General features: G+C 42.9%; 1 protein-coding gene across 6 annotated transcripts in view; it reads left to right on the forward strand.

Annotated features, from left to right (window-relative positions):
* Window positions 1–17,135, forward strand: part of BCAT1 (branched chain amino acid transaminase 1) — a 56,131-nt gene that overhangs the window by 37,995 nt on the left and 1,001 nt on the right. For all 6 annotated transcript variants that reach the window (XM_039698253.1, XM_039698254.1, XM_039698255.1 and 3 more), the window contains exons 6-12: window positions 1,063–1,173; window positions 2,040–2,159; window positions 4,064–4,227; window positions 5,871–6,013; window positions 10,975–11,060; window positions 12,744–12,884; window positions 14,018–14,092. In XM_039698253.1, coding sequence (XP_039554187.1) covers window positions 1,063–1,173; window positions 2,040–2,159; window positions 4,064–4,227; window positions 5,871–6,013; window positions 10,975–11,060; window positions 12,744–12,884; window positions 14,018–14,092 — 840 coding nt within the window. The remainder of the gene's footprint in view (window positions 1–1,062; window positions 1,174–2,039; window positions 2,160–4,063; window positions 4,228–5,870; window positions 6,014–10,974; window positions 11,061–12,743; window positions 12,885–14,017; window positions 14,093–17,135) is intronic.

A 17,135-nucleotide genomic window follows, 5' to 3' on the forward strand; every position in this document is an offset into this window, starting at 1 on the left:
ATATAGATATTTAGATAATACAGATATTTAGACTTCCAACCACATAGGATGCAGTTCCAGCCACTTTCTGTGGAACAGTCAGAGGAGGAGAAGCCTGAGGAGACTGACAGCAGTGATGCAGTTAAATTCATAGAACGTAACACTGAAATTTAATGAACCAAGAAATGCTTTGGAAGATAAAATTCTAGGAATCTGAGCTGTTGTCTGTAAGCATAAGTGAGCCTTTAATACTTAATCTAAATAAGATTTGTGTATACATATATATATTAATGTGAGCTCATGTAGTACATGTGTTTTCTGTCTATAAGTATAACCAGAAATTACCAGTCTGTAACTGAAAATAACTGGATATTTGGTGGGTGTGTTTTTTGATGTGGTTAGGAGAGGGCATTGATAGAATATAAGGGTTTCTGATTGTCAACACCAGTTGTCTGGATCCTGCAGTTTGATGGGATAACTATGTTTAAATTCCCTGTAAAGTATATAAAGAAAATATTTCCATGCATTTTATCTTTAGAGTAAGGCTACATCTCTCTCATGCAGGCTAAATCCCATTCCACAGTATGAGAGGGAAATAAGTGGCCAGCTCCTGCTACAACTACAGCAAGAACTTCACAAGAATGCTCTCAATTACTTTATTCTATACTTCCTAACAGATGTGTTTTGGACAGAGCTCTAAGAATAATTAACATACATATATATAATGAAATTCTGTAGATCCCTTATGTAAGCAGAATTGCTGTTTTGACTTTGGTATTAGTAAGGATGTGAGGGAATTGTTAAGCCGAACACATGCTACAAATTTTAATTGCTGCAACCAAATTATGAAAAAAAAAAAGATGTTGTGATGAGGGATTCTGAAGTTGATGTTACAAAGATGAGCTGCCTGTGCTGCAGATGAATCCCTCACTGGAGTGCATTGCCAGAATGCACTAGTTAGCATTTCCATGTTTGAGTGCAGTGAGCAGGAGGGTGAGGCTTTTCTCTGCACATGGGCACGGATCATCCCGGGCTGAGGTGTCTGAGCTGGTGTTTGCTCTCTCCCCCTTCCTGGCTCGGCAGCTCTTCGAGGGGATGAAGGCCTACCGAGGAGTGGACGGCAAGATCCGCCTGTTCCGGCCGGCCCTCAACATGGACAGGATGGCACGGTCAGCACTGAGGACAACCCTGCCAGTAGGTACCCAGGGCAGCTCCTGCTCCTTCAAACAGGCTCCTCAGAGCAGCTTTTCACTGCCAGAGTGCACATCTCCGTAGCTTTTCACTAATAATGTTTATCCAACACTCCTAAGCCTTTGATAGCGCAGTAAAACTTTGTTAACAGATCTTACTTGTTGAAGGAAACCCTTTAAGTGCTTATTTTAAGATCAGAACAGTGGGTGTTTTGCTTTCATTGTTGCCTCCCTGCTGCCTCAGCGTGTTTCTGAGGGATGGGTGCTGTCCTGCAGATGTTTGCATGCAGGCAGCTGTCTGACCTGCTCTGGTGCTGATGTTCTCCCTTTTCCTCTTTGCACCTCAGTTCAGTTGTTCAGCCTCTTGAGTGCCTTTGGTTGTGGTCATGCCAGTAACTTAACACTGCTTTCAGCCATTGTATCTTGGCCAGTGGACTTCCTCCCAGGCTTGTTAGCTTAATTGCTGTAAGAACCTGGGAACTTTGGGGGACTTGCTGGCCCTTGGAGTTGTAAAGCAGAGCGCTCCTCTGTAGAAGAGGTGGTGCTGTGTGCCCGGCTGAGCTGGCTGCACAGGGAGTTCTCCACATGCCTTGGGGGCAAGAAGGGTCAGTGGCTCCTTTTTACCATCTCAGGAGGACACTGTGGAGCAGAGGAGGCCACTTGGGATACTGCACAAAAAGGCACCGTAGCTAAGACCACGGGATATTAAATTCTGTTAACAATGAACCCAGGGAAGATGTGAACCACTGCAGCGTGTCGCTGTTGCATATCCTGAGGAGCTGCTCCCTGGAGCATGTGGATCTGTGAGCACCACAAAGTGTTCCAGCATTATTTCTCCATTTGCTTTTTTTCCTTTGTGTTCCTTGCCAGTCTTTTGACCAGAAGGAGCTGTTGGAGTGCATCCGTAAGCTGGTGGAAGTGGAGCAGGAGTGGGTGCCCTACTCAACCTCTGCCAGCCTCTATATCCGTCCTACCCTCGTTGGAACTGAGGTGTGCAACGTTTATTTTCCCCTCTCTTTTTATTCTTTTGTTTATTTAGGTATGAGGCAAAGCCCTCCATCCATACAGGGAGATACTCAGCAGTCAGTAGGTGACAGGATGAAGTTTGAGGGTAGATTTGTGGTTTTACTTGGGAGTCCACAGCGCGAATTTAAGGTTGACCACAGTGCCACTCAGTGGGCACACTGGTTCAGAGCACGGAAAATAAACGGAGTTTCCTCCCACTACTCACAGTGGGAATGGAGCAATGCTTGTTAATGTGGGTTGTGCTGAAAGGACAGTTGTACCTGACATGATAATATTAAAATACTAATAATTCTGAGAGAACATGATGGATCACAACTTGCAGTGTACATTTTTTAATTTCAAGTCATATCTGAACATAGGAGTTTTTGGAAGATTCTGCTCTGTAAATTAAGATGTCTCAGAAGAGATACTTTCAGCAGAGCTAAGGACTAGCCTCTCTGTCAATTATTCTTGCAAACTGACCTTCTAAGGGGCTCCTTAGCAAATAGGTATTTATGTGTCCTCTCTGAGTTTCATGTGTCAGTCAGTTCTGTAGTGTTGATAAAGGGAATTAGAGTTTTTATTGAATGCTTCAGGGTTCTTTTTTTTTCAGCAGTAGCAAGAGAGAAATGCACAATGGTAGAGCATAGGACAAGGAAGCTAAAGAATGTAGGTTCCACGCTAGATAAGCCAAACTCCTGCAATATCCCTGTCTGTGAGTAGTTACCATACGTGAGCATTTTACATTTCACATAGGTTCTAGGACTCCATTAATTTAATACTGTTAAACTACTTGCAGATTTTCAGATTAAAGAATCTCTACTCAGTGACGATAAGGTACTGATACTAGAATTGGGGTGTTTACCCCAGTTTTGTTTTTGAAAATTCTTTTGCTCCGAGCTTTGTTTCAGGATAGTCAGCCCTTGTGGCCTTTCCACTATCACATGTTGTTTCCAGGTTGCATGTTTATCAATCACCCCAATCAGAAACTCAGGCAGCACAATCTTTTAAATGATCACATCAGCAAAAATACTAAGGTCTTGGTTGATCCTGTTAGAAGTCTTTCTGAAGCAGCAGGGCAGACAGAAATCAAAGGAGCCCTTTCAGCACCTGGAGAGCTTGGGCCAACACCAGAATTCTTACCTGCACCTTCAAGTACTGATGGTGATGACTTGGAGTGTGAGAAGCCATCTCTCAGAGAGGAGGGGCAGAAAAATCTCTGACATTGTTGGTTATTTCCTGGGCTGTTGTCTGAGCTATTTTTAGCAGGCAAATAATTTCAGCTGTCACACAGACAATCGGAAAGCCAGCACTCAACTCCAGCAATGCCAGCTGGCACTGCACAGTTCTTCTCACTAATGCAGCTGACAGTGGTTTCTTCACTGCTGTTACTGCTGTAGTTGCCACTCCTTCCCCTGAAGGCTTTTTGGGCTTCTGGTATGATTAATTCATGTTATTATATTCATATATTGTATTATATATGATATTGTATTTTGTATTATAGTGTATTATGTATTGTATTCAATTATTTTGTATTTTATTCTATTATTTTGTATTGTATTCTATTATATTCATATAATTGTATAGCACTTTGTTAAGCTGATCTTTGAATTCTCAAAAACTTGAAACTGTTTGAGAGTGCTAGGATAACATATAGATAAATGGAATGGCTGTAAGTGAATGGTGACAGGATATAAAATTAGGGTTGTGTTGCTTGGATGGGGGGAATTATAGAAGTATTTTTTATTCATTGCAGCACTTTGCACTGTGCTGGTAAAAGCACTCTCGTGCTGCAGTCCCACTGAGAGCAGTGTTTGAAAAGCTGGTGGTGCAGCCCCTGATGTTTGAAGGACAGCAGTAACTTTGGGTTTGTTTACATTTATTTTCAGCCTTCCCTTGGAGTGAAGAAGCCGACCAAAGCCCTGCTGTATGTCATTCTGAGCCCTGTGGGCCCTTACTTTGCAAGTGGAAGCTTTAATCCAATATCCTTGTGGGCAGATCCAAAATACGTGAGAGCGTGGAAAGGGGGAACAGGAGACTGCAAAGTGGGAGGGTAAGGAAAATCATCCTGCCTTTTCCACACAGCTCACAAAGCAGATTTGGATTTTAGTGAAGTATCTAATCCAGCATAAACAGAGACATTAAGTGCAGTGGTTAAATAAACAATGTGCTACAACAAAGAGTTCAGAATTGTGCTTTGCTAATATTATTTATGCAACTCAGTTGCATTTTTTTTTAAATATTACAGCCAATTGATTTTTTTTTTTTTGCAGCATCTCAGGCTGAGGAGCTGCACCTGGAAGGTGTCCATGAGATACTTTGGCTCTTGCCCTTGCAGCAGTTGGCACTGGAGTTGCACTTTGTGCTGCATCATCAGTGCAGCAGCTGCTGCCAGCTCTGGCTGCTCACCTCCTTCCTTGGATTCTCCTAGCCAGGAGTTTCTTTGCCAGGCAGGAGTCAGTGGCTGTCAAGTGCTGCTCAGCTGAGCTGCTAAAAAAGTCAGAGATCAGGAAAATAACTTTCCTTCATTCACACTGATGTTCTGAACCTTTGCTTTTTTTCTTAAAAAAAAAAAGATGTTTTTAAATGAGATTTGTTCTTGCAGTTTTAAATGTGGTCTGGTTTTTGAAAGAGACTTTTTTTATGAGATTCTCCTTACTTCTGGAAATATATTGTTTCCTGTGGATCCTTCATACATCAGCTGTGAAAAAGAGTAGTCTGGAATCATTACTGACTTGATTTGTGCCCAGAGGTGAGAACTTGGCTTCAGTGTGGTCAGCATTTTGGAGCTGCTGACGTTGCATCTTGAAGGTTGTTGAAGATAGAAGCAAAAAGGGTTGTTGTTTTTTTTGGTTTTTTTTTCCCTCAAAGCAGCAGGCATTATTCAGTCAGGTTCAGCTGCTGACGTTGCATCTTGAAGGTTGTTGAAGATAGAAGCAAAAAGGGTTGGTTTTTTTTTTTTTTTTCCCCTCAAAGCAGCAGGCATTATTCAGTCAGGTTCACTCTGTAGGCAGCATTTTAGAAAAATTTGCTCCTAAAGGATATGGAATTAATCTAGACATAGTTGCATTTCCTGAAGATGCTAGTTCTCTTAATATCTTTTATTAGGAAATATACCCCCTCACCTCTGGTGTTACTTGTTCTCCAAGAGTTTCATCTAACATATATTACCCCATCTGACATGAGGTAGATGAATTTAAAAAAAAACAACCAAAAAACCCAAGGAAAACACCAAAAAATCCCAAAACCTGGAAGGGATTTGTTGCCCTCTCTCCAGGATGCCAACTGCTAAATAAAGATAAATGCTTTCTGAGGATTTTCAGTTGCAATAATTACAATGTCCAGAATATGGAACAAGAGGTATGTTAATACAATTTGGATGGATATGTTTGAGTTGTTAGTGCTGTTCAGCCCTTCAAAGTTTTTGGGTTTTAGGTACAAACAATCTAGTAAAATACTGGTGGAATATTTCCAGTGAAAATATCCCAGGGACAAGCAGTGACTGTTGCAGAGCACTTGCTCATGACGTTGATGTGCACAAAGTCTTGTTTAAATTGAGAAGATGCCCAACCAGGTACTCATAAAGACTGTTGCAGAGCACTTGCTCATGTGCACAAAGTCTTGTTTAAATTGAGAAGATGCCCAACCAGGTACTCATAACTCTTTGATTTTTTTTCTTTTTTTTTTTTCCTGAAGGAATTATGGTTCTTCTATTTATGCCCAGCAAGAAGCCCTGGAGTTTGGCTGCCAGCAGGTTTTGTGGCTCTATGGAGAAGATCACCAAATAACTGAAGTTGGAACGATGAATCTGTTTCTGTACTGGATAAATGAAGATGGAGGTATGGTAACACAAAGAGTGAAAACTTTAACAGAGGAGATGATTGGGATTGTAATCCACAGAATGACTGTTAGAATGCAGATCACAATCTTTTTAATGAAGATGGTTTAACAAAGAAAGTGCCTGTTCTCTTCTGAAAGTCACTGGGTGAGTGTTAGTTGTGAGAGAGGGGATTCTGGAGCAGCTGTGAGTGCTGCCTGCTGAAAGGAGACTAAACTGCTGGGCTTGTTCTTCTGCAAAATCTTTATACCACATTTGTAAGAAGAGGGTAATAGTCCCTCAGTGCTGAATGAGTCTGTGAAGCTTTATGAATGAAGTGACAAAAATTAGACATTTTCTTGTTGCTGCAGCAGCAGTTGATCTGTCAGTGTAGATAGATGGCCAAATTTCTGCCTGGTGGAACTTAGCTGGAAAAACATGAAAATAGATTTTGGCTCGTTCTGCTCAGGGAAGGACACTGAAGTGGGGACATAATTAAAATTCAATGTTCTCATTGTCCTTAAACCAGGAATATGCTGGAATTAGGCAGCTGCAGCACGGTGCTGTTCCAAGGACCTGCCAATCACTGTGCCACCAGGGCAGGGCTCAATGCTGCTATTGTGAGGTGGCTGTGGCAAGCAGCTTGTAATCCCTGCCACCCAAGAGGGCTGGCTGCTGGCAGACCTGTCCTTTCACAGGGCATGGGCACTGCCCTCTGGGAGCACTTTGCTGTCTGCAGGGTGCTGAGTAACTCTTCATTTGTGGCATTTTTGGCTGAGAATCACCCATGCTGCCAGCCTGTGTCATCACATACCTGCTTGTGGCTTTGCATGGGGGTTTGGAAATGTGCTTGTCACTCTGTCACTTCACAAAGGACACCCACTCAGGCTGTGCTTTGGTTTTCTTATGCAAATGCTGCAGCTGAGAGGGATCAAAAAAAGTGAGGCAGAAATTGCAGATGATCATCAGAAGCAAATGCCCATCTTTGTGTGTTCTGAGCTCGCTGCTGGGAGCTGAGCTGCTCTCCCTGGTTTGTGAGCAGAGGCTTATCCCAGAAAAGCCTGGCCTGGAGGAGAGCCATGCTCCCAGTGGGAGTGGGCTTTCCCTGCAGCCTTTGTGCCTAAAGGTGACATCTTGTCCTGCATGGCAGGATGAGCCTGAAAAAATATTTTGTTTGTAACATCAAGGAGGGAGTAGGGGAAGAAAACTGCTCAGTTTTTGGTAAAACAGCAGGACTTGGCTCCATACTGTTCTTGTGTTCCCACTGCTGCTCTGAGGCTTATAATATGGCCAAAACTGGATCTCTGCTGTTGCCTAAAATCCTCATTCATCAAATCCTATTTATAGTTTATGTTCACTAAGTGAAAAATTTAGTCACCCTACTGTCCCTTCCACATGCCTCTTCAGAGTGTGTAACTATCCCAGGAAGCTCTTGACATTGAAACTCACTTAATCTCTCACAAAGTCTGTTGTTCTGCCTAGAATACAGGCTTGGCTTTATGGAAAACCTTAAAATTTAAACACATGTCCAGCCTGAAGATGCTAGCTGTGAAATCTGTGTGCAGTTTTGAAAAATTCCATTTCTTCAAAATTATTTGCAGCCGTTTGGGCTCTACTTCTGTCTTCAATGTTAAGGCACTGTGAATAGCATTTGGGCATTATTTAATATTTGTGTGCTGCATTTGAAATGGTGGTTAATAGTCCCCACTTCAAAATTACATAAGTTAAAAAGTAAATCTGTTAAAAGATTCTCTGGAGCAATCGGGTAAAATTTAAGGCAAGTTTGCTAGTTATTCTGTAGTTGGAACATCAGTTGTGCTGCAGAAGTGTCTTGTACAATTACAGTGCTAACAAAACCAGGATTGTAGCTTCTCTTCTAGTAGAGAGCCCCAGAAATAGAGTGGAGGGGAGAGCAGCAAATGAATGAGGTGGTGGACAAAGCAAAGGATGGAAAAGTAATTGAGGAAAGCAAATTAACAGATGCAAAGGCAGTGATTGCATGAGGGAAGAGTTGAAGAAAAGACTGAGGGAAGTAAGGAGGAAGACCCAGGACAAGCTGCTAGAAGAAATTAGCTGTTAATGTCAGTGAAAACAGGGTTTTCTGGGTTCTGCTGGATCCTGAAGTTCACTTGGATTGTATCACTTTGCTAAAACACATATTTGGGTGAATTTCTCAGCATTGTTGCAGCCTGGCTAGTCCTGAGGGTGTCCCAGGAGTGCATCTTACCTGCTCTGTGCTCTATAGGCACAGGTCTTCAAAAGCTGCTCTTGTGTAACGTGGAAGAGCTCATTTAAAAACCCCCTTAAACACACTGATGGAATGCTGCTGTTAGAGCAAGCCTGTAGCAGGTGGAACAGGGCACTGGGCAGGCAGTACTGCTGGTAGGACAACAACAGGAGTCAGCTGAGGAGGCACCCTGACATTTCCCCTCAAACGCTTTCCTCCCGCTTTTTGCAGCTGCGCATTCCAGCCCATCGAAATAACTCAGAAGGCAGGTGGAGCCTGTGAGCCCACAGCCTGTTTTTTGGGGGATGGACACGCTGATGTCATACGGAGGCTGCTTTGGCACCAGCTCCCAGGGAGGATGAGCTTTTGGCGTGCCGTGTTGGATGGTGTTACCATCCTGCCGGATCCCGGGGGAGCAGATGTTCCCTGGCTGGCCCCAGGCTGGGAGCATCATATGCACACTTGACAAAATCCTACAGAGCAGCCTGTTTGGAACATTTTGAGGCTTCCATGTCCTGTCTGCTCAGTGCTGTTTGGCAGCTGGCTTGGCCTGGCCCCTTTTCAAACTAGCTCAAATCAATTAATATCTGTTATTGAGCTTAAACAGGTCCTGGACAAGATCTGTGGCAACACCACCAGTCAGAGAAGTGTAATCACAATCTCTGGTATCAAAGTCCACAGTATCTGAAGTTTTCACTTAAAGAAAGGAATGTAGTAGACTCTGGGTCACAAATGCAGAATTTCAGGCTTTCAGTGTTTAGAATCAGGTGAGCCCCGTGGCTCATGGAGAGTTTTAAAGTCTTCTCCTTGTGATAGCTGTGCCAGAATTAGGACCAGACATGCATCACAAAGAGGAGTGACAGACTAGACAGACTGAGAAAAGGAAATGCTTTTATTCCTGACTGTGTGAGGAAGAAGAGAGGGCTGATGGAATTAGAAGTCTGGGGTAGGCTGGGGAATGACACTGGGCTAGTCAAACCAGAGCCTGTCCTAGGGGTAGCATTTCTGTACATTTTGGCCTGGCACTTTACACCTATTACTGATGTGTGCATAGATCCTCATAAAAGGAACATGGAAGCACTGGTAGGAGAATAAATCAATGGGTGGCTGCATGAGGAAGTAACAGATGATTTCCTGAGAGAGTGGAGAGTGAGTAGCAGATCCAGTGAATTTATCCTCCACCTCCCCTGACCCATCCCAGCTCCCAGTGCCCCTCCTGCAGAGTGGGCAGCCAGGATGTACTCAGGGCAGAGCTGGCAGGCAGTGTTTGTGCACAGAAATCTCGTGTGGAGTGCCCAACACAGCACTGAGCAGCTGAGCTCACCCTGCTCCCACACACCAAGGACAAACACCGCGTTCCTCTCTTCTACCCAGCTGCAAATATTCACAGGATCTCTAGAAATACCTTCATGAGAGGTTCTCCTTGGAGAAAGGCTCAGTCAGGCCTGGATGCAGTGATCTTGCAGCCAGGGAGAAAGGGGACGTAAAATATAAACCTTCATGTTTTTATTGGGTTTTTTTATGTGACCTAGGTAAAAAATAAACAAAGCTCTTCGTGGTTTGTGGATTTATTGAGCAGGGATAGTATATAAGGTAAAGAAAAAAAGGATTATAAGTAGGGAAATAAAATGGTTAGGAAAAAATATGAGGAGTACTACTGAAGGACTCTGGATGTCTGGACTTCTCAGTGCAGATTTGACACTGCCTTACAAGTCTCTGTCTGAAAAGAGTAAAAGGTCATCCTTCTCTGATGATAGAAACCAGTGGGCCAGTGGGTGCACTATGTGATGGCTTAAAATGAAAAAGATTTCCTCTGATTGCTGCAGAGATCAGATGGAAGAACAAAGTCTACGTACAGACCTGTGTTTTAAGTATTTTCCAAGCATGGATTGTTTAACCAAGTGTTTATTGTTTGCCATTTATTTACCATTTCATTAGTTTTGTTAGATGAACATTTATCTACTGCTCTTCTTCAAAAGCAAACAAGAAACACTGACAAACCAAACCAGCTGAACAATTTGAATTATTGTTGTCAGTGTTGGATTTTTCTTAGGATTGTTCTAATTGTGTAAAGAGAAAATTAGCACAGAAAAAGGGTGCCTGGATTACAACAAAGATCATTAAGGAAGTCTCCTTCCAAGGAGGGTTGGCAGGATTTCCACTGCTTTGCTGGTTCATTTAATGAAATTTAGAATTTTTGGTAAATGTTTCCTATTGCTGCAGTGGGTATGCTAAATCCCATATTCCTGAATTAGGTAAAACATTCCAGGGAAAGTTGTGATGTGCACTGGGATTATTAGGCATGACTTTCCCTCTGCTTTTCTGCTGTGAATCTGGTGACTGAACCATTTAATGGTTTGCAGTAGTAACACAGTGCAGTTACATGGTTATAGGTGTCATGCACTGAGGAATAAAACCACCTCCAAGGCATTAGGCATGTGTAAATTCATGTATTAAATGTGTTTCTTCCTTGCCCAAAAGGTGGGGAAAAAACATATTTAATACATTAATACCTTGAAGTTATAATAAAAGGTGAATATAAAATGTTCCAAACACTCGGCAACAACTTAGCCTGAGCTGAGTATCTGTTTGTGCTCTTAGAGAACTCTGAGAAATGCTGCATCTTACAGGGTAGGGATTGTTTTTGGTGCCACGGAATCACGGAATATCCTGAGTTGTAAGGGACCCACATGTTTGGTGTAATATCAGTAAACTTTTGTTTGTTTGTTTTTCAACCAGTGTTTCTCTTTTGGCAGAAAATGAGCTGGCAACGCCACCTTTAGATGGCATCATCCTTCCAGGAGTGACAAGGCAGAGCATTTTGGATCTGGCACGCAGCTGGGTGAGTGCTTTGGCAGGAATGCTTTCAATTGTCATGTCACAACTTCAGCAGAAGTCAGCATTTCTGGTGTTCAGTGTCCTAAAGTTCAGCTGCTTTGATAAAAATGATAGGATCAGTCTGGCTTCCTGGGATCATACAAAGGCCTGGGTTGGAGGGGACCTTAAAGATCATCTCATTCCAGCCCCTGCCATGGGCAGGGACACCTGGCACTGTCCCAGAACCCGTCCAGCCTGGCCTTGGAAAGGACTTCAAAGGCCATCTACTCCAGCCTCTCTGCAGGGAGCAGGGGCATCTTCCACTAGATCAGAGGCTCAGAGTGTGCCCAGCCTGACAAACCCTGCTTTCAGGGGTTTCATCCCTCTGGATGGCACCTCTTCCCTTCAGCCTGTCAGCCCTGCCACACAGCTTGGTGCTGCTGACCAGTCTGGCTGAGCATGCACTGTCCCTTGAACCTGCTGGGAACTTGGGGTGTGCTGATTCAGGGATTCTCAGGAATACCCACACCTGTCACACAGAACAATACCCAGCTTGTTACAGTAGCTCCATGCAGTATTTAACATGAAAATTCTCATTAAATCCACTGGTACCAGCACTTAGAGCAAGGAAACAAAGAATTACTGTGCATGACCGTAGCTGCACTTCAGTCATCAGCTCATTATTTCTGCATTTAGTTCTCATGCTTCCAGCCTTGTTTCTGCTAACAAGCATGCAGCCTGCCCAGCCACAGTCTGGTTCCTGTTCTGTAGTGCAAATCCAAGACCTTTTTTGGACACTTGGGACTGGATCATATCTGGAAATGCAGCAAACTCTGCCTTGCTGTATTCAGAGGTTTTATTGCAGCCTGGGTAAGGATGCTACACAGCCAGAGGCTCGTCAAGCCCAGGATCCTGTCTCCTGGATTTGGCTGGGGTTGTGCTTAGAGTGGGATAACAGGAATACCACATCAAACATGAAATTTTTCAAATTTCAAATAAACATTTATGTGAAATACAAATTTCAAAGTGTGACATTTATTTCTTTTCTTGAAACACATCCCTTCAATTGATTCCTGTGCATTCTTCCACTCTTGTAGAAGGTAAAGCACTCCCAGTGTTAAGACTGCAGTGCAAATGGCTTTACTCATACCTGTAGTACAGTCAATTCTTGTATGTGACAGCTGTTTGCAGGATACAGTGGGAAATTTCACTAGGGATTAAAAAAATACATCACATTAATTGGCCTGGCAGGTGAAATTAATCAACAGAATATATCTTGCTTAGGAATTGTCTGAGAGTTGGATGCAAAGGCTCTCTTGATATAATTGAGTAATTTTTGGGCAAACTCTAACACGCTAGAGACCATGAGTGGAGAGATCCAGTGTCCCATAACAATTCTTCTTTGTTATTCCCTAATGTGATACTGATACCCTGCACCAAACCAGAGGGAAGTGCCACTTAATCATCAGCATTGCACCTGGCAGACCACTGGCAGCTTTGTAGGGCATTCTTTTGATGAAAATCCGTCTTGTGTGATACTGGCATGTTTGAAAAGATCACAAGATCAGAGTCAGAACTTGACTTACTGTCACTAGGCTAAAATCCTATTGGAAATGGTTCAGTGTAGAAAACAAAACCAGTAATGTTTTTAAAGTTTCTATGGTTTTTAAACTTTCTCCAATTTTTATGGTTGCTGCTTCTTGTGCAGGGAGAATTCAAAGTGTCTGAGCGATACATCACCATGAGTGACCTGACAGCTGCCTTGGAAGAGAGCAGAGTAAAGGAGATGTTTGGTGCTGGAACAGCTTGCATTGTATGTCCCATCTCTAAAATTTTATATCAGGGCAAGGTAAGGAAATGTCTTTTTTTTTTTAAACCCTTCTTTCTTCTGAATTTTATCACAGTTAATTGCAAATGAAAGCCAAAACCAAGGGAGATAGAAAATGTGCACTGCCTGGAAGGGTGAACTGTGTCAGTGTGTTGTTTCCCAAGTGAGTTGCTGGTTGTCAGAAGGAAACTTTTGTTGTCTGGGGTTTTTCCTAATAGCTGAAAACAAAATCTAAAACATAAAAAAAAAAGGAAAAAGAACAGTTCTCAGCCTGTTTGCAAATGTAGGAATGTCATTCTTCCACATTTCTTTCATTCAGTATTTTTTGCTAAGGTACCTGGGGAGGCTGAGGAGAGAAGAATTTCACAGGGAACCAAATTTCTGAGCCACTGCTGTTCTTCCCTCTCAGGTTCCTCTGTTGCTCACCCTCACTGCAGGGATCCCAGCTCTGGTGGAAGAGCTGTTTCCAGGCAGGGCACAGCTGCCTTCCCCTGCTGCTCACCATTTGGGAGATCTCTCCTGCACAGGTGGAGCTCCCCAGGCATTCAGAATGTTTAGCTGACTCGGTGCTATTTAGTCAGCACAGAGTTAGTTCAGTGACCAGGGGCAGTGCAGCTGCATGAAGGGCTGTGCTTTGTCCACTGAACATGATAAGCACAATAAATGTCTGCTGGGTGATGCTTCCTGAATGAATAAAATAGAATAAATGTATTGATATTGCCTGATGCTAAGCTAATCTGAGACATTGAGGTGCTGAGTGAGAAGTACTGTAAATATAAGTGTTGTGTTTCTACACAATATACCTCGAAATGAAATGCTGTGTATAATGTTACCTCTCTTGCCTGCACAATATTCCCTCCACTTTGGACAGATCTCTTGGGAGGCTTGGATTAGCCTTTATTGAGCAGGAGCTTTACAGTTTAACTCTCTACCTTTTCACTGGCTTAGCAGCACCCTCCTGTTTAAAAAAAACCAATCAAAACCCCCAAACTAACCCCCCTTTCCTACTCATAAGGAGGGCTAGATAAATATAAATATTGATAAATACTTATTAAAACTTCTGGCAGCCATAAGGTATTCATATATATGTGAAGCTGTTATTACATGTTACTCTCTTTCTCTCCCCTTCTCCCTCTCTGTTATTCCAATGCCAGCACTTGCACATCCCAACCATGGAGAATGGGCCTGAAGTAACAACCCGTTTCCTGAATAAGCTAACTGATATCCAGGTAAGGTGTTTTCTGTGCTATAACCATGTAAAATAATAAAAGGTGAACGTTTGAAAGGAGTGGAAAATATTTTTGATAGTGATGCTACAGATGGCATCATACAATAATGTAGACCCTTTTGTCTAGTGTGATTATTCTGCCAATTTTCTTTCCTTGAGAAAGTGTGGTAGAGATGAGGTATAGTGTCATTTTTTCCTGCCTCTTGGAGTGTGGATGAGAGTTGTAAGATACAACTGTTACCAGTGAAATCTAATACTGTTGTTAGAGGTTGCTTTTTTTAAGGGAACAAGATGGGATTTATGAAACATGTTAACCACAGCCACAAATGAGTACAGGTTAATCAGTAAGGCAATTAAACACTCACTGGGCACAGCCAGCTGATCACCATTTCCATTTCTCATTATTTTTCCAATCACATGATCACTTCTCATTCTTAAAGCAGTTCCCTCCTCTCTCATGTGCTAAATATCAAAGTCTTTGTGGAATCTGCTTTATCTCCATGTCTGGGCATTTCAGGGACCATTTCAGGTGAAGTCAGTGAGCAGCAGGTGAGGGCCCTTCTTGTTAAAGTTGCCTGGGTTTTTTGCTTATTTAGTGTAGTTTATGGTGTGGGGGATTTGGGGATAGGAGAAGAGCTTGGCAAGTTGCAAAGCCCCTTTATTTAAGATCTGATAGCAGTTGCTTGGCAGTGTTGCCAGGATTTCTTCAAATTGACTCTGATGGTTTCCGTTCTACATTTTTGGCTCCAAGTGTTCTTAGATGCCACTAAAATCTTTATGTTCCTGCCAGTAATCCTGTGATCTGTGTCTTCCTCCCTTGAGGCAGTGAGCAGGGCAAGACAAAGGTATCCAGGCTTTTCCCTGAGGGAAGGGCTGATTCCCTCCCTGATCAGAGTGGGTCAGGCTGGAAGGGCCCACAGTGGTCACCTGGTGCCTCCTCCCAGCTCCAGCACACGGCCCAGGACTGTGTCCAGACAGGTCTGGAATATTTCCAGTAAGGGAGCCTCCACACTCTCTCTGGACAGTCTGTCCAGTGCTCAGGCACTGCAGAGTGAGGAAGTTCTTCTCATGTTCAGGTGGAGCTTCCTGGGCATCAGTTCCTGCCCATTGCCTCCTGCCTTATCACCCTGGTGTTCCTCCACCAGCCAAGGCTGGAAAAGTGTGGATTGTTACTAAACATTCTCTTTCTGGGACCTTTTCACGTTATTTAGCTGTTGATGTGGACCTTTCCACCTTTCAGCTGTGTGTACCTAGTCTGTGTTCTTTAGTTATGTGCCAGGATTAAATTTGTTACTTCTGGAAATTGCTGGGCTATTACATCTATGCTTAATTCTGGGTTCTCTTCCTTCTTTAAAAAAACCCAGGAGAGTTAGAACACATAACCATTGAAAACCATTTTTAAAATCATTGATTTTAAAGAGATTGGTGGTTGCTTCCCCATTAAGAGTCAATCAGTGGTTCCTGGTTGTGTTTCTGCACCTTCCTGTCTGTGGAGGGCTGGGCTCATATTCAGAAGGACCCCATGATGTCACACAGAGAACAATGCTGTGACACAAAAAGTGGACTATATAATAATCCTAAAAATGTTAGAAGATCTTTATCAAAGGTTCTCCTCTATGTCCTCTACCAGAAGAAAAAAAATAACAGGTCTCTTTGCATTACCATTGGATTATTGTGGTATCATTTGGACAATCTGAGGCTGTAATTCCGAAGAATCTTCCAGTTTTGAAGCATAAAGTGCAATGGAAATAGCAGTCAAACACAGCTCTGGTCTCTTTGCTGTTCTGCTGCCTGAACTGGGGCAGTGTGCCCATTTCATGTTGAGCCATGGGAATCTGTAAAAAAGTGGAAATTCTCAGCACCACCATGTCCCGCATGTGCACCTGTGACCAGAAGGTGCTGGCTCCATATCTGCTGTTGTTACACCAGTTCCCTTGTGTAGAGCACACGCTGCTTTTATAATTTTCATGTTCTCTCATTGTTGTGTTTCCAAGTCTGGTTTCATGCTGATCTCTTGCAAGTGTGCAGTGTTCGGAGGGATGGAAGCCTTTAGACGTGAGCAGCTGCTCAGTGGAAGCAGAGCTGGAGTGACAAATCAGAAGCTCATGGGCAGAACTGATCCAATTTCTCATGCCAGTTGAGAGAGACATTTCCCTTCCTGTCACTGGATAGATATCATGATCACTAAAGGCTGATGAAGTCTTCAAATTAAAGAACATACATTATATAAATTAATGGTGTGCTTATGAATGAATTAGTAACAGTGCACTCTTCCATGGCTGCTTGAGTTGCAGGATTTAGGGGTGGAGTTTTTTTCTCTGGGAACACACTCACTGAAATGCCACTCATGTTTCTGTGGGTTTGCAGCCATGCTTTGAGAATAAACAAGCTTTTGCTGTGCCCTTTAAGACATGGATTAAGCTGCAGCTTGGAAGGGATGGATAGAAAATAAGATACATTGCTTATGCTATGTGTTATTAAATACATTTAAACACTGCAGGCAAGAGAGCAGAGAAGAGACATTTAATCAAAGCCCCTTTTTTACTCTGGGCAATTTAAAACATACAGGAAAGAACCATGTATGTATTAATTTTTACAAAGAATGACCTGGAGGTGCTGGACAGTGGAAGAGGGATCAGATTGACTGGTCTGAGATCACAAAGCCCTTGACAGAATTAAAAATGGAAGCTAAATGTGCTTTTATTTGTAGAAGGAAATTATTTTCATTGTGGTATTGCAGCTTCATTCCCTGCTTAATTCTGGCAGGTGCAAACTCTAGTCAAATGGTAACTCAGACTGGCCACTGCAACAATTTCTGTAGTGGAGCATTGGGTGATACTGCTGCCTAAAGTTAGCAAAATTTACAATTAACTGCAATGCAGAACAGGAGCAGCAGAATTAATAATGAAAAAAAGTAGTAGATTTGATAATTTTGAGGGTCAGTTAGAGCCTTGCCTGCTGGAGTAAGGAGTAAAACATGAACCCACTGAGCACCATTCCTTTGTGGATTAGAAGTGTGTTTCCTCTGGCTCATCCTGATGTGG

Source organism: Passer montanus, unplaced genomic scaffold (genome assembly GCF_014805655.1).
Source record: "Passer montanus isolate IOZ18808 unplaced genomic scaffold, ASM1480565v1 scaffold122, whole genome shotgun sequence".
In the NCBI taxonomy this organism is placed as follows: domain Eukaryota; kingdom Metazoa; phylum Chordata; class Aves; order Passeriformes; family Passeridae; genus Passer; species Passer montanus.